The 26,634-nt window shown below is 30.3% G+C and overlaps 1 protein-coding gene across 1 annotated transcript in view; it reads left to right on the forward strand.

Annotated features, from left to right (window-relative positions):
* Positions 1–26,634, forward strand: part of LOC129961745 (uncharacterized) — a 77,141-nt gene that overhangs the window by 20,720 nt on the left and 29,787 nt on the right. The window contains exons 2-3 of the mRNA XM_056075294.1: positions 20,565–20,751; positions 22,787–24,247. Of these exons, the coding sequence (XP_055931269.1) occupies positions 20,679–20,751; positions 22,787–24,247 (1,534 nt within the window). The 5' untranslated portion in view covers positions 20,565–20,678. The remainder of the gene's footprint in view (positions 1–20,564; positions 20,752–22,786; positions 24,248–26,634) is intronic.

Below are 26,634 nucleotides of genomic sequence, written 5' to 3' on the forward strand. Positions count from 1 at the left end.
AGTATTTTTTTTTCTAATTGTAAATGAAAATGTTTAAATTTCTATGTAATAACGCCATTTTTTTTCATAATCGGAAATTAAAGTTAAAAAAAAATTATAAAATTGAGAAAAACTATAAATTAATTTTATGTTCATTTCTTTCTCTACTCCTTCAGCGATAAAAAAAGGCCACTTCTTTCTTTATACTGAAATTTTTACTAAATAAATCATTAATATCACGTTATACATATTATAGAAAAAGCAAATATAAGAAATATAATCATACCTCATATTAAGTTGCATTAACCCTTTGTATACGGAAAAGTAATTCTATGCATAAGTATTCACCTAATACAAAGACTTGTTTATTGCTCTGAAAAATAAATATGTAGCATAATTGTTTTAAGTTGAATTCTCCCTTTTAATTAATTTACATCTTCTTAGTACTCTTCAGGTATTTTTAACAATCAATATTAAATAAATAAATAAAGCGTCAAAATGATGCACCGTCTTGTAATGGTGAGAGTCACTATACGAGTGCAAATTTAATTCTTTTAAATTGAAAGATAATTGCTTTGTCGCCTTTTCATTAATTTTTACATAGGATGGTAAAGATTGAGTTTTTTGAAATAATTAATAAATTATGCAATATAGTCGGCTTTATAAGTAATTGTTGCGTATTTGCTACTTTTTAAAACTTCTTACTTTCTCGTATACGTAGCACAGAGAACGTATAGAATTCATCAAAAATTCGAACTCGAGATTTTGACGAGTCTCCATATTTTAGATTTCCTTGAGTTCAACAAGCACATTTTTGGAAAATGTTTGTTGTCTGTCTGTGACAAAGATAAATCAAAAAGGTTTTGTACCAGACAGTTGCAATTTGGTACACGGTCTTTACACGAAAATTGCAGATTTCAATCAAATTTTGAGTTAAATCTGTTCAAAGGTTGTCCGTCCGCCTGATCGAATATAAATTAACGTGATAACTACAAAACGAAGAGAGCTAGATAGATGAGATTCGGCACACAGGTTTATCATCTATAGTGTAGTCATCTGTCAAATTTTGAGCCAAATCCAACTATGTATTGTCTGTCGGTCTATAATTTCAGAGACATAAAACGAGATAATTCAAAAACACAATTTAAATATTTCGAATTTGGTATGGGATTTTCTGACTAAAAGTGCGGTTTATTAGAAAGTATGTGAAACCCTTCCCACTTGTTGTATTGTATATTTACTATTTATGAATAAGATGGCTATTTTATACAGGCTGATGCTAATATCATCAAATGCAACTTACTGCGTTTTTATATTGATTTACGTGATACTCATAATATATTTTTAAAATAGTTTCCCTGGAAGTAAACGTGCCGTATGGTGAAGAAATTAAAGTATTTAAGGGCATTGGCACTTCCAAAGAACGTATTCACATCTTTAATATGGAACTAAAACACATTTTTATTTCTTTTGCAAAACGCTTTACTACACTTTTTCAAATTAGCATTTCGTTCTTTTCTTTGCGTTTACCTCCAAAACATGTTCCGTTCATCTTTCCGCGCAATTGAGATCACGTACGAATTCCTGGGTGAAAGCGTAGTAAATACCGGAGCAACATGTGATCTGGTCTGGGTCATGAAAGTCTGTCAACTTACTGCGGAATGCTTCAGGCCATTAAGAGTCATGACTGGATTCGATGACCTAACAAAGATGTTTCGATTCTTTTCCATAGATTAAGCCATTTATCTTCGAAATTTCGTAGACTCAGATATTAAAAAGCTTAAACTTTGTTATCCGAACAAGTCGAGCGATTAAAATATAGCTCATTAAGAAGATTGCATATGACACACAAATATATCATTTGGGTGATCAGTCACCGTTTTTAGGTAATGTCAGGTCATAAAATGTTATTATTTAAAAAATGTGTAATGTTTATTATAGGATTCATTGAAAAAAATATGTCCTTAATTTCCCAATCTTTAGTTGCAGCTATCTTCCGATTTGCAATGAACTTAGATTTAATTGAAATATATATCTTCTGAATGATTTTTTTTTGTCATCTCTTAATATACAGGCTGGTTATTTTAATTAAACTTCCCCTATAAACAGCATCCTACAGCGCAAACGGATGAACGGATTGCAGCGAAATTTGGTTTATAGACTATACACGAATGCGCTCACAGAATTTCGAAAAAAAAAAAAAAAAAAGTTCTAAAATGTCCACCAGAGGGCGCCTTTCCCGGAAAAACATTAAAACAATAAATGATCAAAACGGAATACAGGAACAATATTAACAATCCAGAACAAGAATTATGAGTAATAAAATGTAAAACCGGGAAACGCTGTCAATTCTAGGAAAAAAATGTCGAGATTTACATGCTTGCGAAGAAGAGGAAGTTTTATGCAAAACAGGTTAGGATAAGAAACGTTTGCAGTCGTTGTCAGGTTTTATGTCGATGTTTCCGGCTGTAATGATGATGGTATCTTGTTGCGACATTGAATGACTTAAGGAACTTCATGTGCGAAGCATCACAACTGATTAGTGACGATCTGCTGTTGAACACGCTGTCCATCGACTTGAAATTTTGTAGGTGAATGAGGGTGATCGCATGGAGCACCTTTCACTACATCATCATGAACAAGATTAACAACTGCTCCTCTTGTGCAATTGCGTCCTAATCTGTTCTTGTTTCTTCACACTGAACTGTTTTTCTCAACAGCTTCAACTGCCAACTGTTTTTCATTCATTTTTTCCTTGTCTTTACTTAATATGGTTCGATGACAAGGTGATCAGAAACTATCAATAAATTTTTATACTGTTTCTGTATTCCATTTTGGTCATTTATTATGTTACAATTAATATTTTTCAGGAAAAGGTGCCGTCTAGGGGACATTTTGGGGCTGAAATTTTTTTTTCGAGATTCCTTGAGCGCATCTCGTATATAGTCTATATACCAAATTTCGTTGCAATCCGTTCACCCGTTTGCGTTGTATGATGGTGTTTATGGGGAAATTCAATTATAACCACCCCGTACTTTCAATTTGTAGACTCGAAGTCAAATCTCCTTATTGTAGAGGATAATGGAAGTTCAGTATTGTTATTCCTTTGAATATTATTTTATTTTCATCATTATTACTATACTGGTAAAGTAACAAGATATTTCAGATTGGCCGGGGCATTTTCGGTTTTCTAACCATATCATCTGCATTCCCACATCTTGGAATGTCCCAAGCTGACTAATAAAAAATCTGATCACTTTCTTATGTAGACATAATTTGTGCAATATCATCTTCAATTAAAAAAATTCGATTCGATTATTGGAAATTATTACAAAGTAAAAGCGAATTTCAGATTAAAATATTAATGGTTTTTTTACATATCAAATTGGTGAAATTATCAAATGTTTATAAATGAATATGACTGATTCAGTAATTTATAAAACATTATTTTCTTGGAAAATTACTGAAATATCTTTGCAAGATCTAATATCTACGATTATTAAGAAACATAATCTTAATAGATATTAATATCTTAATATCTACGAGTATTAAGAAATTAATATCTATTAAAAGAACGCTGGCTTCGAAATTTTTTCTACATAAATGACCAAAATTATCATACAATTGCAGACATATCTAATCACTAATACACATTTCATACCTCAAATCCCATACAAATATTTACTAAAAGTGTAATTATTCCTCACGTATGTGAAAAAATATGAATGTTATAAATGCGAGAAAATGTTTGTTTGTGGTTCCGTTCTTCCTGTTCGTGAGATGGAAGTGACATTGTCTCGTTTCCTTACAGGACACCTCATATTTAGCGTGGATTCTCTTATGTGTAGCATGTGTCAACTTCATTTTACTATTTGATATATTTTAATTGAATGTTCTTTAAATCATTATCATGTTCGTTCCCCCCACCTTCCTCTTTCCTTAGCTTTACAAAATTTGGTGGGTGAAAAATACCACCCAAACAGTTTTAAACTTTAGCCTTCTAACCTTAATCATGACTTCCCTTTATGTTAAAAGTTTTTGTTAAACTTTTCTTACATTGCATCTTTGTTTCGATCCCCTTAAAACGGGATGTTAATATAACTAAACCAAATTAAACGTGCTTCGATTCCCCCCCCCACCTTTTTTTTTATCGTTATTTCATTCTAAAAAGCTTAAATTTTAATACTTTGCACAGTTATTATTTGAATCGTCGCATCTTATGTGCCTTTATCTTGATACCTTTGTTTTTATAGGAGATTTTTTTTATAATCTACTTTGGGGTTTCACCATTTGTTTTGTACATATGGCCGAATGTGAATCTTGTGCCACTAAATGCAAAAAAGTGCTTAATAAATAAATAAATTAAAATAAACAAGAAAAAAGTGCTTAATAAAAAAATAAATTAAAACAAACAAGAAAAAAGTGCTTAATATTTTAATGATTTTTTATTCAGTGCTTCAACATGCTTTTAATAACACTCGAATTAGTTCATTGGAAGCAGTTCTGTTTAAAATATAGTTTAAATTGTTAATAATATTTTATTCTTAAGTATTATTTCTATCATGGAATTAAGCATATCTATTAATCTAATTTTTTTTACAATTTAGTTTGGAAAGATAATAATATAGTAAATGTCTATATATAGGCTTATTACTGTAAATTCAAATATGCAGCTAGGGATTGCAATACCGGTATACCGGGATACCGAATACCGGTATTTTGAGCCATTTGTACAATTTTGTAATACCGGTATTCACAAGTTTAAATACCGGTTTTTCGGTATTTACCAGAAATTTTTAAAATTGTCTTCACTATATATTCAGGGATCGCCAACATAGCAAAATAGTATACTTTTTTGTTTTTATGTCTCCCTAACAACCGAAATTAATTAATTGCTTAAATCTAAATTAGCGAAACATGGATTATCCCTGAAAGAAGATATTGTATCCATAATGACTTATGGAGCAACAGTTATGAAAAAAGTTGGAAAGTTGATTGGTGCAAATCAGCAATTGTGCTATGCACATGGAATTCAATTAGGAGTAATAGATGTATTATCCCCAAAAAATAAAGAAGAATCCAAATACTGTGGATACAGAAACTTCGGATTCTAACTTTGAAGAGAATAAGTGTGAGTGATATTGACAATGAAGATAATGACATCGTAATTGTTGAAGAAGATATTGCTAATGTGGATGAAATATTAACCCATCTAGAATTGCGTCCTATAATTTATAAAGTTCGAAAATTTTTAAAGACATTTAAAAGTTTCCCTATGAAAAATGACATAATACAAAAATATATACTTACTGAAAATAAAACAGAATATATGTTAATATTAGATTCCAAAACACGTTGGAACAGTTTACTCCTAATGATGGAACGATTTTTGAAACTGAGGAATCCAACCCAAAAAGCAATAATCGACCTAAACCTGTAAATTAATTTTTCAGATAGTGAATTCGACTTAATATCCAGAACTGTATCAGCTCTACTTCCAGTAAAACTGACTATTGATCCATTATGTCAGAGAGATTCCAATTTATTAACAGCTAATGCAACAATAAATTTCATGTTGCAGTCACTGAAAGAACAGCACACATCACTATCTGAAGAACTATATATTATATTGAAAAATCGCACAGAAGAAAGGCATATCGAAATAGAAAATGTCTTATGGTATTTACATAATTGTAATGACTTTGAAAATGAAAAAGAAGAAAAGAAAATAACCAATTCAAATCTGATCAAGTTTATAGCAAATTTTCTTAAGAAGATTTTTTTTTACCCACCATCCTATACACATTTAAAAGAATTCGGTTCAGTTATCGAAGATTATGATGATACTAATGTCGATAGTGAAAAGGAACTGTCTCTTGAACAAAAATTAGAATTAGCGGTAAATAAAAAAAATGTTAACGAACCAAAATGCAATAAAGAAATCAGCTATACCCAAAACCATCCGACGAGAAATCGATTTATTTGAAGATGAGGGATTTAGAGGTAAATACTTAGAAAAAGTATATCGCGCATTAAGAATAGTACCACCAACAGGCATAGATGCCGAAAGAGTGTTTTCGACAGCTGGTAATTTTTGCACAAAATTACTTTAAAATTACTTTTTTTTTTTTTTTTTTACTTGACAGTGCAATTGATGCATTATGTTTTTTAGATCCCTTTTCAAAAATTTGCAATAGTTCCACAGACTGAATAGTGATATTTACAGTTTTTTGTGATTTAAATAAATAAAATGCTCCTTTACTTTTTTGGGATTCCTTATATAGTGTTATAATTTATAGGTTACAAGTTATTTTTTGAGATATTTACACTCTCTAATAAAACTGGCAAATTAAACAAAGAACACCTGTGTTTTCGTTCTTTTTCCAAAATTTCTAATACCGGTATTAAAACCGGTATCCCGGTATTAAGATCTAAAAAATACCGAATACCGGTATTGAAATTTTGGTCCGGTATTGCAATCCCTATATGTAGCATTTTAAACGCTCTATTACTGGAATTAAGAATGCAAATTTGTCACATATTTACTCTTTAAAGTATAAGTGCTTACTTAGAAAATTTCTTGTTTAGATTTTTAATTATGAAATCATTCGAAATTTTTACACTTTTTTCTCAATTTCGGAATATCTTAGTTCACAAAGATCATTTTTATACCCCTTTCGAATTTTAAAAATAAACCTTTCATTGATCATAATTTTTAATTTCTTTTTACACAATTCCTTCTCTAATTTTATTAATTTTTTCAAAATATTTTAAGTATATCAAACGCTAATTTCACTGTTTAAGTACCCGCGCTTACGTACCTGCATACTGCCGTGTCGTTGATATTAGATGAAAAAAAATTTTTTTTTTTGAAGTGTGACTCACGAGCTGTCATGAAAGCCCGCAATTCTGATCCTTGGAAATCCGAATAATTTGGAAGATTCTGGATATATCTCCTTGTTTTTATTAAAAATTTTAAAACGCATATGTGATATAGATTCGATTTTATTATTAAAATATTCTTAAAACCAGGATACCAGGTTCAAATATTTAGTGAAAGCAAGCGATATAATAAAGATAAAACGTTACCAGTTACTAAGCCAGATTAACGAACAATAACTATTTACAATATTCAAACATAACAATTTTAAGGCTTCCTAGGAGTGCTTCGATTGAACATATATGCGCGTATCGGTTCGGAGAAAAGGCGAGAAAATGAGTGAAAATACATACATCATCATACAGTTCTAAAATAACATAAGCAGCGCATCCTGATTACGTCACATTCAACCGAAGAGCAATTTGTAGTTCACAATTCCTTGAAGACTGATTGACACTCACTACACTACTTTCCTATTACTATTATCTGATTCATGTTTAGCTCTTTCAAAGCGAAAGTTTAGGGGCAGCAATTTTTCTTTTTTTAATTTCTTGAGAAAATATTTTTATTAAATTGCCAAACATTGTTGTAGCCTTCTATATATTTATTACTTACTCACGAATCGTAAACTACAACATACTAATTACATTTTTAATGCATCAAAAGGAACTATTAACTCAACACTGAAATGACCTTGTTTATGTCTATCCCAAAAATTGCATCTTTTTTATAAACCAAATCATCCATACATATAATTGCACGATTGACGTTAATAATAGGACGAAAAAAGATTTCAAAATGCATTTATTGTGAATAGTTTCAGTAGGTTATGCAAGAAATCAAGCTGATCTTCCAGTGATTAGAGTAATACATGAAGGTCAAGCTGATCTCGACATTTCATGCGTAACCTCTGCTTATACTATTACGCTCAGACCTGCAATTTTAGTAGCCTTCATTACTCGTATTTAGTAAATTAAATTCAGTTCTTTTATTTTTCTTTTCTTTAATCAGATTAAAATTCTACCTGAGAAAGTTGGATAATTCAACCAGCGGAGTAGTCTCTCCGAAACATTTTTGTTTATTTTTTAATAAAGGCATTATCTCCTTCGCCGGTATAAAATTATGAGCCTTGGGTAAGGCCCTTGAATATCTTGCATGACACTGGCAAACAATAGTTTCGAAATATTGATTTTTGGCGTGACTTTACCATTTTTACTGAATATATCGTGTGAACCTTGGCGATTTTTTGACTATTAATCTCTGAAATTTAGTAATAGGTACCGGAAAATAGACGTGTTGTTTTCAACTGACTAAACGCAAAATTACGTTAAATGCAAAATAACGCATGGCGACATAAACGCAAAATTTGACATAGTAATAGAATTGAAGTCATAAAATCACATATCAAATTTCATGTAAATATGCGTAATGATATCTCTTAATTTAAATGCTAATTAATTTCCTAATTTTTATCTTAAATTAGCTCATATTAACTTCATTCTAAAATAATCCCTTATTTAAGGATCCAATTCCCACTTTTTTATTTATTTCTTACACGCGCTTATCAAAATTGCTGAATCCGTTATTCTCACGCCGTGAACGAAGGGAGAAAAATCCTTAACATCTATGCATCTTTTTAAAGGATATCCAAGATTCCCTTGCCTAAATCGACACTGGCAAAGAAGTACCTTTCAAAACGTCATAGTAAAATCATTAAAGGGACAAATTTCTATCTTTTTGCGCTTATGTTCCAATATAGACTGACGCACTGTCTTATCGCTTTTTCCTTGTATATAAAATGCCACCGAAGTAAAATAAATTGTAAGTTAAAATTTCAAAAGCTTCTTCTTTTTGGTCACGCATCTGCAAAATTACATAAATTCATAGCGTTTTTGAGTTATTTCGTTAACATCTTGTGAAAGAACAGCCCTTTCAGACTTTAACAGAGCCCTTTGATAGACTTTGTTCCAAATTTTATAGGTATCTGCACATTAGATGTTAAATCTGTACAAAATTTTATCCATTTAGCTCTCTGTTTTGTAGCTATGCAGCTTGATAGACAGACTTTGTCATAATAGGTGTTGCTTTAAATTCAATAGAAATCTACAAATTTGGAATAAAAACTATATACCAAATTTCATCCGTCCAGCTCAAAGCGCTTTTTGATTGATCGTGTTTACAGACAAAAGGACAAATAATTTCAAAATTGCAGTTTCAAATTCCAAGGAGGTCTGAAACGTGGAGATTCGTTAAAACTAGACTTAGAATTTTTTGACTATTGCAATACTTTCTTTGTATACTTGATTTTAAAGTCCAATATGCTGCTATGAATGCTGTTATTGCTCCTGTTTCATTAAAACACACTTTTTATACTACAAAATTGCTATTATCCATTTTCTTTTTTATTTCTTATCATTGGCTGGTATTTAATAAATGTTTACCATGTGCGATACTGTACGTTTTTTAAATTTTATGGCTGAAACGTGAAATTCAAGAATAAAAAAAAATATATTGTACACAAATCAATTTTTATGTCATACTTTGTTGCTAGAAACATGAAATCAATGAAGACGTACAACTTTTGAAAGAGATAAAATAACTTCATTCGAATAAAATTTATTCCTTATATTATTGCAGAAAATTATTTTATTTATTTTTTATTTTTATAATATTTATTTATTTTTAGCTGCAAGAACAAGAGTCTGGTGCATTTCCAATTTAGAATGTTAATAATGGTGTAATGTCAAAAATGCGTGTTCCTTCCTATTAAGAAAGCAAACATTATCGATTTGAATCAATAAATAATTCCATAAAGAAATCGAATTTTTCATCATGATGTTGTTTTGAGAATAAGGTTTGTAATGTGGAAATAAAGACCACGATTTATCGAAAATTCTCGAGTAGGGGAATTGGTTTCAATTTGGGCCACAAATGACATAAAATGTCAGAAAAAATTCCAAACGTTTGAATTTAGATTTTGAGTTACCATATCTACTTTTAACTCTAATCACGTTATAGAAATTATTTCTGCAGAAAGATTAAAGCTAGAAACTCATTCTGCTTTTTCACAAAAATTTTCGCATAATTCAATTCATTAATGGATTTAGTTTGAGCAATTTCGTTTTCAAAAACGCAACTCTCGACTATTCAGAATTTATATTGCACTATAAAAATGTTCTCGCTTGATAATTTAAAATCTTCAATGATAGATTTCTTTTCTTCCTTTTTTTTTTTTTTCATTTATGATATAACATTGTTTTGATTTCGTAATGTCTGGGGCTATAGTTTCAGGCAGTTTATTACATAGATTCAATGAAATATAATTCGATGAAAATTGAAAAAAACCTATTTACTGATGTCAATTGCCATGTTGCTGTATTTCTCAAATTTAAATAATAATTTGTAATTATGGCATCGATCATTTGTGCAGAATAAATATGCAATATTTTAATTGCAAGTCTAATAATACGCAGATTATTCAATAATTAAAAGAATTAACAATATTTTGTTCCAATGTTATTAGCAATTTACATGTTGAAGCATTGACATCGATTTCACCATTTCTGACTAGTTACAACTGTACAATGAAAAATTATAGAACATATATAATATTCCATCCTGTTATAGAATCTATAATTTTTGTATATATATTTGCACAAACCCAGTTCGTATCTAATTGCTAAGTGTGTTTTAGAAGGATAAGATCAGCAACTTTAATTCTTTTGAACTAACAGATTATTACGAAGAAATGCTTATATTTAACTAAGTTTATAAAAAATAGCTTGATGCTATTAAAAGAATTTTCTATGAAATACTATAGAATATCGCTTTTTTCAAATTTCCAAGATTTGTGTTTCGGGGAATGTGGGGGGATGATAATGTCAAATTTGAAAATATGTGGCTTCAATCTAGAAAAAATTCGAAAGAAAATATTTTGAATTTCTAGCAATTTTCGTTTTTTTGGGAATCGGCCTCAAAAAAACTCGTGTCTCTAAAGGAGAGGGGCGGGGGGGGAGAGGATTTGGTGATCTAAGGTCATGGCTGCGGATGGAAAACTGCCGGATTATTGACCAGAAAGGTTGCATTGATATCCGATACCACTAATCTTGCAAATATGTGGGCTTGCTGGATGCGAAATCTGACTTAGAGGGTCAAACGTCTCCCACTGGATTTTTTTATTAGTAATAAGTCAATCCTTGTGCACCACAAAGTACAGCACAAGGCTTACAGAAGTAAGCAGAAACAACTACATACATAGATAAAAACAGATAAAAAAAGAATGATAAAAACATCAGGAAAAAAATAAACAACAAGACTAATTAAAAATTAGAGCAGGAAAGGCAATAAATTTACAGAATGAGAAAAGACATTTTGTGGTCGACCAAAACATGAAGCTTAGGTGGAAACTTAATATTACAGGCATCGAGATCCACAATACCACTTCTCCCTTCATTAAGTTTGGAGCAGTCAAAAAGCAAGTGTTAGATATTTTGAACTCCACCCACCCTGCAAGAGCACAGATTAGTGTCCTATAATCAAAATTTCTTGAGATAGTAATTGAAATTACCGTGCCTAGTAAGAAATTTTGTTAAGTGAAAACCACTGAAGAAATGCTTGTTATTTAACCTTTGAGAAATTGTGGGGAAAAATAATTTAGTTAAAGAAGCAGTTGATGACTTCTGTTACAGCTCAGTCCATAAGAGAATAGCCTTTTTTGTGATTCTCATTGCGAATGTGAGATTTGGGGATGCTCACAGGATCAATGATGTTTAGCTTTGTAGCTTGCTTTGCAAGCCAATCGGCTCTTTCATTCCCTAAAATGCCAGAATGCCCTCCGACATGTGAAAAACAGACACTAATTCCTCTAGCCTTAAGCTCGTAAAGAGTGATTTGAAAATTCACTACAATTTTGTTTCAGGAAGAAATATTACTAAGCAAAAATAAGGGTGAAAGAGAATCCGTACAAATAAGAGACCTGTATGTCAGAGTGCAGTGGTTCACGGTCCATTTGAGCGAGTTACTGAGGTACAGCAATTCTGCTTGGAACACACTACACTCATCAGGAATTCTAAATATAAAGTTTTTCATTTCGGCGGCGTCTTGAAACACAACAAAAGCAAGTCCAACACGGTGGTTGAGTTTACTGCCATCAGTAAAACACACTACAGGAAAATTGCTAAGAACATTGTCCTTATAATCGATAATTTCGATAGGAACACTTTCAGCAGGATGTGGAAGATTAGAAAAAAACACTTTGGAATCTTGGATAATATTGACAACATTATCTTTGAAATCTTTATTTTGTAAGACGAAAAGGTCAATTGGGGAGAACTCCGCAATGGTAAAGCAGGCTTCGTAACTTACAGTTCTGTAGCCACGTATAATTCCGAGTAAAATTCTTCTTTGAATTCTACGTAGATTTCGGCAGTTGATCATTTTTTCAAAGCATTACTCCAAACCCTAGAAGCATAGCAGACAAAAGGAATAATTTCCTGTTTGTAGATCATACTAATAACATTGGATTTCAATCCAAAGGTGTTGAAAGAGACACGATTTAATCCTTTAAAAATGTTTTCACATTTTTTTGGAGAGATATAAAATGTGATTTTTCCAACAGAATTTGTCATCAAGCATTACCCCTAAATATTTGATTTCATTCACCATTTCAAGCTTTATGTTATCAAAAAAGAGTTGCTTGCTGGAAAAGTCCACTTCTTTTTCTTAATTGTCATAACCTTAGATTTATTCGGGTTGAATTCCATATTGTAATCTCTTGCCCAGTTTAAAATATCATTCAATGTGCTTTGTGCAAGTTCAAAAATATCAAGACATTTTCCCTGAAAGCAGATGAGCAGATCGTCCGTAAAGGTTATAGTTTCACATCCTGACATCTTCGAAAGCCTAGCAAGAAGGCTGTTCATAATTAAATTCCACAGAATTGAACCAGAGACGGGGCCTTGGGGACAGTCTCTTTGCAAGGAACGGGAAACTGAAACACGACCAAGCGTAAGCGAGGCAGACCTATCATTCAAGAAATCTCTGACCAGATGAAATATGTTACTTGGAATAGCGAAATTTTTGAGCAAAACGAGAATACCCGGCCACCAAGCATGATCAAAAGCTCCTTTGATGTCAAGAAAAATTAAAATTGTAAGCAGATTTTTCTTCTTGCCTCTATCAGCTACGTCTTTCAGGTAAAGAAGAGCATCTTTACAACATTTTTGCGGATTGAAACCAAACTGGGTCTCGTTTAACAGTTTTTTGCTGTGCAAAAACCAGGAAATCCTGTTAACAATAAGCTTTTCAAGACATTTTCCAATAGTTGGTAGGAGGCTGATACATCTCAAATTGTCCAGATGTGGACCACGAAAGCCATTATTTTTCGGAATTAAAAAGATGTTTGCTCTCTTCCAGGAGCGCGGAAAGGTACTAAGCTGTAAACAAGCATTAAAAAGTTTTCAAAAGAAACAGGGGAACATCAATTGAATGCGTTTCAAAGTTTCATTTTGAATGCAATCAAGACCAGGAGATTTATTGAGCTTAAGGGAGTTAATCACTCCATCTATTTCTGCAGTAGTAAATAGAGGATCAAGACTCGAAGAATAATTTGCCAGGGCTTTAGTTCGTTGCAATCCGTGGAAAGGAGTTATCATATTAATAGTATCGATAGGAAAGCATTTTTTAAAAATCTCATTTATAGTTTCTTCTACAGAAGTGATGGCAAAACCTATTTGGAAGACGAATCCCAGAAACTTCAATTTTTTTCATGAAGTTTTGTTTTATACCGTACGTATAGATTTCCTTCCAAACATTACATTCGTTAATATCCTCTAGAAAATCCTTCCAAGATTGGACTTGAACCTCTTCAAGAATTGAACTGTAATTTTCTTTTATTTGTAAATATTTCTGTCTATAAAGATTTTTAAGAATAAAATTTCGGGTTCTTTGATACCTGCGCCTAGCAACATTGACCCTTTTGATCATACACTCAATCTCTATTCTCCACGAAGGAACCCAGTGCATTCTTATCTTTTTAAGAGGCATTGAGGCTTTAGTAGCAGAAAGGACTACATCTTGAAAGTTTTCTATATTAAGATGTCCACATCAGCACAAGAATCGATACGATTAGAAAGGTCAACAAAAGGTTGCTTTCAAAAAGAGTCAAAGCGATCCCAGTTTGCCTTCTTATTGAAATATAGAAAATTGTTGAATCTGTTAGAGGTAGAAGAATTAGTTGTTGCAGTAACTTCAAATTCAATTGTATTATGATCGGAAAGGGATTCATATTCTGGAAGGCACCAATATGAAACGTCGCCTAACACATCAGTTCCCACAACAATTATATCAATATAGCTGGAGCCCTGAGTCCCCACTGGCTTGGCATTGATATTTGTTGACGTGATGCGGCCTCAGATGTCGTTTTAATTATTTGACCTCAAATAATGGATGATATAATGAAAACGATTTATATCTTAGTCCAAGTTCTTCATATTGTTTCAAAGACGAAACACTACCTAAAACTGAACTGCTGGGCTTCAATTTCAATAGGTGGTGGCATAAACCTGTCATTAATTTCTTAGTTATATTCTGTTCATCCGTTAAAGTTCCACTTTCAACTGTATTTTCAATTTTGAAACAGAACCACTTTAAATCTAACACGTTTTAAAACCGTCAATTATATTTTTAGTCTTTTCGTATGGGAATGACCATCCTGAAAAGTATTTCATAATAAAATCATTCGCTTTTCACTGCTCAAATATATTTGATTCACGTGTATTCGAAAGATTGCACAGTTTGTCACCGCTAGTCATCGTACCGCGAAGTCAACATAAATTATCAGGACTCGTTATGCACGCTGCGTGAACTTTCACAAGATCATTAAGATTTGAATTCAGGATGTGGTCCGCATACTTGAAATGTTACTTTATTCGTTTTTTCCCCCCTCTTTCTTCTCCTACCTGAAAAAAAAAGCAATGCTTTAAAAAGAATCGCATTTGTGTATCTAATGAAAATTCCATACGATTCACAAGAAGAGGAAGAAAAATTTTCAATATAACTGTTTAAAGATGGCTGAATAATTAGTACTGTATTTATTCATTGATTTGAAATTCAGATATTTTGAAGCCTGGTAGACGGAACTGTATTCATACCTTTCATTATTGAATTTTATTTTACATCTAGTAAATTGGCACTTTGGATGAAAAAGGGGTAAGCTGGAGTTTGAATGCTACAGTTGAAAATGGGTTTTAATTTTTTCGAATTATTAAGATGGATTATGAAAGATTTTATAATTTGTTTCGAATAACAATCTGCTAAATGGAGCATTCCCCCTTCTTTTAACAGATTAGTGAAACAAGTGATAAAATTTCAAAGTCATGAGATTAAAAGTAGGTCCTTTTTTTTAGCCAAGAGAGAGAGAGAGATAAATAAGAATCGATAAATGCCAAAAAAAATTTTTACAATAGGAACTTTTTTTTCCAAGCTTCAATGGACCATAAAAAAAGACAAGTGTGGAGAATAAACTGAATTTATTATCAGTAATTATTTTCTTATCACCATAATCGCCTTGAAAATTTCGGGCATTTGTCATGTCTGTGGAATCAACTTTCCTACACTTTTGTTGAAAAAAATTGCCACCTGCGTGTGATGGTCCTTAGCCTTAGAAAGCCTAACTTTTATTTTTTTTATCAAAACAATATATGCGTTTTAAGTAACTGCATATAATCGAAGAAAAATATTTTTAAAAGTGTTTTTTTCCCCGTAAAATTAAAAAAAATTGAAATGTGCCTATAGAATAAAAATGAAAGTCCCGTTTTACCCATATATATATATATATATAATATAATATGTTATGCAATGCAAAGGAAAAAATATTCTAATACTATTTTTAGTGGTAGAATTATTCATGCAATAGTCATCTTAGTATTTTCTGAAGCTTAGCTTCCAACTTAATTTTTATTTCATTACTGCGATCACCATATTGGTTTTTTTCCTACAAATATATACCAAAAAGTGTTTTAAAAAGGATTTCCAATCACTTATTGTTATCCTTTTGAACAGCCATCTCTTACTTGATGCACTGTAGGGCTAACGATTCTTTGGAATTCTTCATTAGTCTGGAATCATGATTTTGGCATTTCAGAAAGTTCTTCAAATCAAAGAAGAGATGGAGATGACTCAGTTGTAAACCGTACTTTCCATCAAAAGTGACGAAGACACTAAAAATTCTTGTTCAATGAATTGATCAAATTATTTGAAAGAAATGGAAAGAGCAAGAATCTCGGGCAACAAGCTGGTCAAAACTGCAAATCTGAAGAGTGAATGTTTAGACCAATATATTCTTGCTGGCATAAGGAGGCAGGAATGCTGTTCCAAATTCTTTTCTTAAAATATATTTAAGTAAATAAAAAATAATTTTCCTAAAAGGAATTTCAAGATTAATTTTAGAAAAGAAATTTCAAACCTCAAGAATAACTAGAAACTTTATTGGAGCACTGAAGCCACCACTTTCATTGGCGACGATTTTTCTCTAAGAGAATGTAGGAGACCGAGACCCCTTTCTCCGACATTACAAATGTCTATATCTGCACGGCAATTATGCCGAAAAGTAACTATGATAGTACATAACTTTTGGTGACAAACTCATTTTCTTCTTCATCTATTGTTGTTCAATACTTGTCTCTTCTTTTTTTATGGCCCATCGGAACTTGGTGGAAAAATAAACCCCGCCTTTACATATGCCCAGTTATTTGGCTCGCTCCATTTGAAACAATCTTTGAATATTCAAACCATGATTTTAAATCCCTGTCTTTTGCAGTGTTTTGTTGAGATTAACTCTTCTAATATAACGTTACAGGACTTTGACAGTTTTGATAGATTTTGGAAGTTATGAAAATTCCAGAATACCAAGGGTTTATTAATTATTAGCCGACTTTGACACCCAGATTGTTCATTCTAATTATTGACTATCTAGACTATTGAACTATTAATACAGAAAGCATTTTTTTTAAATTTCCCTTTGTTACTAAGATTGAAAAAATATGAATTTAATTGAATCAGTTAAAAAAATTACTGCCCCTGTAAATAAAAACTTGTATATACCATTAATTAAAAGCAGAAGTGAAAATCCTATTTCGGAGCTTACATCCAATGAAAACATTCATTTCATCTCAATTTTTAAAATAGTAAAAGCAGCAACTGATTGTTTGCATGGATGAGTTTGAATCTCATTATAGCATTACAGATTGTATGATTCTATAATGATTGAATTTAAAAATTATATTAAAGGTAAAGAGGAAATTGTTCAGAAAAGAAATTGATATCATTAAAAAGGTAATTTTAAGATAATGCACAAGCTTTTTTTTGTAAGGTAATAGTTTTGGAAGATATGGCCATCAATTTCCAGAAGTAAGGCTTTAAACATCTGGCAACCATTAAGCCTATTTTTGCACTCGATTAAACTTTTTTTAAGCGCCTATTTTCCATCTTTTTTGCTTTGATTGAATGGAGTTTTTGGTGACACTATGTCCCATTTCTAGAGTATTTAAATAATATTTTGTAGTTCCATTAATTAACGAAATGCTGAATTAAATACAGATTTAAAACCTTCAATGAAGCAGTTTGAAAGTTTGTGTAGCTATTTGTTTACATTTAATTGTTATATGAAATATAGTAAAAATATGAAATTATGTATGAAATATGAAATTAAGTATAGTAATTTCATTAAGTATGAAAGTAATGTAAAAACTAAATAATAACAAAAAAAAATGTTTTTAACATCCTGAATATCAAACATCAAAAATTCTTACATTCATCAAAAGTTAATATATATTATAAATATGATTAAAATTTTGTTTCGGGTAGCTTATCTCTATTAAATCTAACATTCTTGCGACTTTGTTTTAAATCCCTATTTTTGATTTTAAAAAATGAAGTTGGGAATATTAGAAGTAAGAATTAATTTTTTTACTTTCAGCAAAAGACTATTATTGAATGCAAACAATGAACTTTAATATTTCATATCAATTTAAATATTAAACTCTACATGATAATAGTTTTAAGAAAATATGCAAACGCTATCGTTTCTTAAACGATATATGCAAACACTATCTTTTTTTTAAACGATGATGGTTGTTATTAATTTAAAAGAGTATATTTTAACATAATGATTTGTCGTATATTTATTTTAAAGAGAAAGGCCACTTTAGGGAAATGGAAATAAAAGTTCGTCATATTAAACTACCATAACGTATATCTTAGTGAAAAGGAAATGTTTATAATTTTCACAATTGCATGATTGAATTTCCCCGGGTCTCTTTTAACTTTTTTTTATGCTTGTGCACAGAGCAAAGAATAGAGCAGAATTCAATCCGATACCACTGTATGAATTAATAACCATTATCATGTATTACTAAAAGCGATGCTTTATCAAATTATTTGAAATGTTCGCAGTATGATAGAAAGTGTTTAAATATTCAATAATTCGCTCTAGAATAATTTACTGTTTCAGACATGGTTATGTCTATTTTCGATTCGTTATCAATCAATAATGAAAAGAAAATAGGCTCTGATACCTTTTTTTGCTGTTTAAGAGATGGATTGAAGGTCAGCAGAAAAATTAACATTTTTATGAATTACACAAGGTGCCCTCTTCAATATTGACAACAGTTGATTTCTAAATCATATACTTCTAAGAATAAATATTAGTAGTAGAAGAAAAAGGGTCTGAATGAAATAAAGGATTATTTTTATATTATCTGATTTAATAAATGTACTACTGAAAATATTACGGAATCGACCTTTTTATACTTTTAGCTGTCGGTTCTATTATCTATACATAGTAAAATATATATATATATCTTTGATACACTAACAATCAAAAAGTATTTCACACTACCGCGAGTAAAATCGATCGTATTATGTAGCTTTGAACTTCATTTTAAGACTATTAATGGGAAAAGCAAGCGCCGCTTATTAATGGCGGATATCCCACAAGACGAACATTCACTTTTTTAAAGTAGAGATATCCAAACCTTTATAATTCTGTTACTTTTATTGCAATAAAATGGAGGTTTTTTTGTTTAAAAAATTAGTGTATCAAAAATAATTTACTGAATATGACTAACTAAACCAGGGTGCTGTGAACATTTAGATTTTGCTGTTTTTCAAGAATACATTTATTCATTTACAAAACATGAAAATAATCCTTCATTTAGTGCATTTTTTCAACAAAGTACATACGTACCAATCTTTAAAAGTTTATAATTGTACCCAATTATAAATTGACCTTGTTTAGAAAAACTTTCATGTGATATGCAGGGCCAAATATTTAATGGCCCTGCATATCACATGAAAGCGATGCATAGTAGCTGCAACTTAGTGTTATTATTTCGAGACATAATCGATTCATAATAATATCCGAATTATTTACAATCAACGATATTTATATCACATCAAGAGAAAATAATTAAAAAAAAGCACTTATCTCTGAGCTATCTATAATTTATTTCAAAAATAATAACAATTTTCTTAATTTTCACTTGACGACAATTATTCCTTGTCAATTTATTTATGCATCGTCCGTAATTGTATTATTTTTTTTAAATTTGTTGAATGAAGGTGTACGCCACGTTTCAAAATATCTGAAGCCTGAAATCTCGGTGTTCATTGGAGGGTTTCTTCAAACACATTCGTTTTAGTGACAATCGTCACCATTTATTGCTTGGTCTTACTCACAAAAAGCTAACGAACTATCAAAATTTTACAAAGAAGAGGTTGTAAAGTTTTCACCTGCGCCGCAGCGGTATGTTGACTTATTACAGATAAATTCTCATACTTGGTATTTATTTTGCATCTAACACTCAAATCGTTTCTTTATCCATTTTGTTTTCATAATTCCATCATAGACAATAAGTGTTTTAGGACTGCTCAAAAGATTCCACGCCAAACCTGTGAGTGTAAATGTCTATTTAAATTAATCCAAACTACTCTTGTCCAGATTTTTTTTAAAAACTGAACCTCATTCCACGGCAAAATGTTTTCTTATAAGTGAAGTGAGAAATTTCACGAATGACAATCGTTAAAACTGGCTGAAAATGAAGGATCGGTCAATATTTTATTTCAAAACTGACTAATATAATGATCACATTAAACGAATATTTTTTCGTATATTTGAATACGTCGGTTCTTGTCTAGAGGATATTAATAATATGTAACAAATGATGACATTAAACGGGATTTCATTAAATAATGCCTACTATATGAACATAGAGGCAAACCCTTTGTAATACGTCAGTTTTATAGAATCTTTCCTATTTAATATAGTTATAGAACCGATAAACAAAGTCCTACAACATGGCAGCTTAAAATATGATCTCGGTTTAATACTTTTCAAGAAGTAGAGGTACCTTCCAAACAATATAGCAGTAATGGTAATGAGTTTTTAAGAGCAAGAAATGACTCATTTGAAGTTTTTGATTCATACGTGATTACCTCATTAAATTGGACACAAAATGGTTAATTATGAAACTGGTGCTTCATTCCCAGTTTACAAAACCCTTCACAAAGGCAAAGCATATTTTATATTATACTTAATTTTATATTATACGAATATATAACAATGTATAATTTTAATATTTGTTACAAACCCTTAATAAACCTATGTTATTGTGCATCAACAATAATTGGAGACATTTTATTTTGACAGGTGGTGCCGGATTTGCCTTGAACTCCTTCAAACCCCTCTCCAGAGTAGGTCGGCAAGCCAAGCGATGACATCCGGAACGATGTCGTCCAAAGTGCTGAATACTATATCAAAGGGATGACAGGCACTTTTGTAATATCGAGTATTCTGTTCCTATCTGCTGTTGCATTTCTTTCACACACAAAAGCAGGTAACTGGGCAATATTTTTTTCTCTGTATATATACTTAAAAGTTATTTTTGTCAATATTTTACAAAGTTGCAATTGTTTGTAAATTATTTGATAGGTAATAAATACGAAGTTTTAGCATTTAAATGTTTCTTGAACTTACACTAAATGAATATGTGTATCCAGTTTTCTCACAATTTATGCTGTATGGATTTTTTTTTTTTTTTTTTTTTTGTTGAGATTGAAAATTATGCTCAATTTTTCAAGCTCACTGTCAAATGAAATATTTTGCAAGATTAGAAATAATTTCCCATTTTACTATTATTGAAAAGGATCTAAGCGATGCTTTTACAATTAGTTATGGCTATTTAATATAAATTTCATTATATGTTTAGATTTCTTTTTGCTGATTATAAATTCAGGGCCACAAAATAAGATTTGTTATGGACAGTTTCTAACTTTTTCAATTTTTATATAAAGATTTATACTTGTAATTGATAATATTGAACCTTCTTTTTATCATTAAGAATATGCGTGAAAAACATTTGATAAAAAAAAAAAAACTATTTTCAAAAGCGATTTTATGTGTGTGAAACAAGTATCGTGTCTTCAGTAAGTGAGCTTTTGAAAAGAATATAAAAAGTTCAAAATAGGATTACTTTCTGCATTCAAATTTATTTTAATTATTTTCATTTAAAATATTTTATAATATTTTTATTTTTTGATTGCATACAAAATGTTTGTTTTTAATTAATAGGCGCTATCTGAAATAAGAAGTACATGTTAATATAATACACATAATTAAATATCATGTTTTGATATTTTTAATCAATTTTTAATTTGAGTTAACTCTTCTTTAAAGATGAAAGAAAATGAAAAGAAAGTGAGTTTTTTTTTTTTCTTTTTTCCTCGCCTTCTTAGTACTTGGCTTTAGTACTTTAATATTTGGCATATTTTGGGTTTACCCCAGGTGTACAATAAGAACAAATAAATTAGTATAGTATTTTGAACCTATCCCTATTGATTGACTGGACACAAAATTTAGTAAAGATGTACAGTTTTGATAAAAAGATAACATATTGAATTTCATTCATCTACTTCCTTGCTTTTTTTTTAAATAATCATATTAACGTAAATAAGGGCAGTCGGAGAAGTAGACTGTACTTTGTCAAATTTTAATCAAATTCTTATTTGATCTATAATTTTGGAGTAGAAAGTCCATACTAAAATGCATGCATCTAGCTTGTTATATTTTTGAGATATTGTATTCACATGATGACAATTATGCATATTGAAACATAGTCAAATCTATGATGGATTATGTCATGCTATTAAACTCCACTCCAGAGCTCCGGGTATGGGATTATAATATCTATTTTAATTTGAATTTAATTTTTATAAACTATGACTCCACGGAACATGTAAAAGTAATGATGAGTAGTCGACTAACTTTCGTTATAAGTTAATTGGAAATTATTTGAATGTTGATTTGATTTGTTAGGATATGAAATTAATTCTGTTATAAAAAAGGAAATCAAATACAAAATCAAAAATAAATCCTACAGATGTAATTAATTAGTTCATGAAGTTTGATTTTTAAGCTAAATTCTTAACACTATTGATTTTTAAAAAATAAAATAAAACCTTCTTTCCATGAAAGGAGGATTTGGATTGAGTATGAAAATAGGTGGCTTTTTGAATAAAATGTAAAAGAGAAAATAAAGGCAGGGTATCGCTAATATAGTTTTATTGTTTAAATATTTGCATTATTGGATTATCGTGTTTATAGATCTCATTATCTATGGGATAATGCAGAGAAGTTTAAATAAAGTACTCTCTTCAAAATCTCAATATGAAATTATCGTAACCATTACAGCAGTAAGCGAAAATAATATGATAGTTACCATAGATACCATACCATACCATAGCATACCATATGATAGTTACCATAGATACAGCAGTAAGCGAAAATAATATGATAGTTACCATAGATACATAGTAAAATTAATATCATATTTTTATTATAAAATTAATAATTTTGATTTATTATGTCTTCAGAGACTCTCTGGAGTACTGAAAGTGATGCGGAAGAAGAGGAGGAAAAGAAACAGAACATTCTGTTTGGAAATGAGTCTATAGGAAGTACCCTATTTCCAGATGAAAGTCCTACTACGAGGCCTTCTATTGATAAAATGATAGCCCTCGACGAAAACGCTCTCTGGAACAAACCCTTAAACATTTCAGACTATGATGAATTGCATGAAGAGGGTAAACACGATGCTAGTCCTGAAAACAGTGTCGATAAAGATCCAATAGAAAATGTAAATGATTTCCTACCAGAAAATCCCCTCACAGAATCTCCAATTCATGCAGATGAACAGAATGAGCCGTTAATAGTTGATTCCTCAAATCATATGGAAGTCATTGAATTGGCATCGTCGATAGATTCTTCAATTAATTTGAATGCTCATCTTATATCTTCTTTGAATCCATCCAAATTGTTTCTGCTTAGCAATGATACTGCACCTTCTTTTGTAAGTTCTCCAAACTCTGAAATCATTGCTTCATCAACCAGTTTTAATTGTGCCTTAAACGACCCTAGATGCAAATCTTCCCAAACTGAGGAATTAGAGTCAAAATTTATGGAAGAAAAGTTAAAAACTACCTTTAACCCGTTTTTATCTTTGCCGTCTGTGTGGAGTATTTTTAAATCGTTAAAATCCCAAGATCAAATGGTCTCTGAGAGTTCCGAGATTTTAATGACTTCTACAGAAACACCTACAAGTTTCACATTACCACCAAGCCCACCAGAAAGTCCATTCATTTTGACTTCTGAAAATATTATTCTGATTGACGATAAAGATGAATCTGTGATACAAACTGAGCCCAGTAAAAGCGAAAGACCAAAACCAGTCAAGCCTGAAGATAACCCTGAAGAGCTTTCGAGTGAGCGGATTTTCCCGAAGATTGCTACAACACCGATAATTCCTCATATTAAAGAAACTGCTTCATCAGATATACGTCCATTAACATCCACTTTATTGACAAAATTATCAGAAATCAGCTCAACATCTTCTGTAGATCTTTTGTCTATTGAACCTTCAATTTCTCCGACAGAATCTGATCTTATCAGCTCATTTCAGATTCGCGTTTCTCATTATGATGATAAAGAAATTGAATTTGAAAAGCCATTTACAGATTATGCTAAAGTTTCGAGAGAACTTTTAGATTCAATAACAAGTCCTTTTCCTACACCCACGTGGTACAATTCGAAGAGCAATGTTCCATCTAGCAAGGATAAGTCTACTCGAGTGATCACAGAAACTATTTCTGAAATAAGGCTACTGCCATCTTCATCTTTTCAAGATTCACGGAGGACATCATCAGACATTGCATCCATAGAACCGATCGTATCTTCATTTTCAGAACCTACTGAAATGTCTTCTCTCGTAACTCCGGTTTCATCGCCTGGATTGTCAACTCCCGTTCTGGAAACGAGTCAGTTTCCGGTAATGAAAGGTAAAACTCAATCCTCAGCTATTCCAGTCTTTTTAATAAAATATTTATATGATGACACGTTATATGTAAATTGAATCATGCATTATTCGCGATTTAAAATTAATAAAGTCGCTGGTTGTACTTATAAGACAAATTGTTGAATCTAAAGATGCCAAATATGGCATACAGTTGATTTTTGATTAGTAGATATTCATTAAGAAAATATTTTTCAAAATGTTAATGTTTTTTTAAAAAAATGTATCGAAATAAATTTTATCTAATAATTTTGGAGCATGTTATCGTACAAAAGAAAAATCCATTTTTAGACCAATTTTAAATTTAAAAAAAAATAGCTTTAGAGGGGTAAGTACTAAGCTCGTACAATTTTCATTTATTTTAATAAATCTCTGAAAATATTTTTAAATATATTTTACAGTAATGCTTTGAAGCAATTACGAGAACTTAGTTTTAGGTACTAAATACACTCTCGTGCGTTGCTGCGACATTAAATACATTTTTATATTCACATTATAGCTACTATAATATTAAGGGTAAACTTTAAAAATTAAATATAGATGAATCAAAGTTAAATCATTAAAATGTTATCATATTTCGGATAAGAATTTTGAATCTCCTTTAACTTTTTTAACTAATATATTCTTTGTAGAATGTCATTTGTGATTCGTAACAATATTTAAACCTATAACAATTTATCTTCAAAATTAATTATGCGCTTTGTAATGAGTCAAGTTGCAGCTATTAAAAATTGCAACATTCTTGATAAATTATTCAATAATATAGCAACGTGGAATCATGAGAAATATAGATTTAATGGCGTAAGCTTTAGGAAGGGCCACGAGAACAGAGATTTATGCATTTATATTACTATTTAAAACCATTTTGAAGCAAGGAAGAAAATAAACCCATGCTCAATTTTCATTTACATTTTGCGAAAATAACAAAATTGGACGAATAATAACATACTCGGATTGTTCCGTCAATAAAATTGCTTGCCGATATTCATTAAAAAATGCATTATTAAATTCAACGATAATTTTGATTAAGAAATAATTTTAAATTTTTAGAATATCATCCATTTTGTTCCCTCAATTCAATTTTTTTGTAGTGTTAAATTTCTAAAGAGGGTTTTTTCTCCCCCTCCAAATTTATCTTCTGACAGAAAACCAAATTAAATTAGAAAAAAAAATGGAAGTTATTCTTTTAATTTTTTAACTAATTTTATGAAAATACAATTCTTTTCCTACATGAAAGAGAAATTTAAAGCATCATGATTTTTATGCGTATGAGATGAGTAAAAAATAATTATTGGGCAAAAATATCAAATTAAAATTGCTTCATTTTTTTAGATTGCTAATTAATTTAATTCATTAAAAGAATTTGGTTCACTCGTAGTTTACAAATCTGTATAAATTTACGGATCTTTATATTAAATAGAAAATACTTTAAATTCTTTTACATATATCCAATCAGCGTCACACATGAATTGTGTTCAGCCACATTATTTTTTGTTTGTCATCTCATAACAGTGTAAAGAAAAGAAAAATAGAAATTATTTAATGTTTTGACATAAAATAGATTCGTTCAATTAATACATTATAAATATAATTTGGAAAAATATATAGTTTGCTCTATTTATGGAATTAACAGGGAAATGTACCCCCCCCTTTTCTAATGACCAAGTTATAGTATGATATACAGTATAATATATAGTATAGTACGAGTCAGAAGTCAATTGGTGCTATTCTCTGACGCACTCTTTATCAGAATATCTTAAAAACTAGTCGGCTTCGTCGACCAAATGGTTCATTTTTTTCTCATAAATATCTTATTGCGTAACTTAATATTCTTGATTCTCTTAAGAAGTTATTAAGTGATTGTGACATTAAAGTCTTATTATTTTAATATTCAAGCGTCTTTTCTGTTTAATGTGCGTTGAAATTTATTTATGACATCATTGTGCTATTAAAAGTAAATGTTCGAATAATCTATTTTCTAATCGCATTATTATAATCTCATTTTTATTTTCTTGTATAAACTGTACACATAATTAATAGAATCTTTCTTCCATACCTTCCTTTAAATATTTAGTCACACGATTAAATATTGGATGAAACAATGAAAAAGATTTGAATTTTATTTTAACAATGAAATTATTACTGAACATTTAACCAAAGAAAGTTTTTTTTATCTTTAAAATTAAAGATAAAATTGTGCATCTAAATCGACATCATTAAAAAGATAATTTTTTTGAATTTTAAAATTGTCTAAAAACTGGATGATTTTTTTTTTCATTAATTGTTGGGGTAATTATTGCGAAAAAACACTAACATCTCTTTAAATTTTTAATTCATTAAAATTTTAATTAAAAGCTTTCTAAAAAATATTTC

The sequence above is a fragment of the Argiope bruennichi genome, chromosome 2 (assembly GCF_947563725.1).
Source record: "Argiope bruennichi chromosome 2, qqArgBrue1.1, whole genome shotgun sequence".
Classification (NCBI taxonomy): domain Eukaryota; kingdom Metazoa; phylum Arthropoda; class Arachnida; order Araneae; family Araneidae; genus Argiope; species Argiope bruennichi.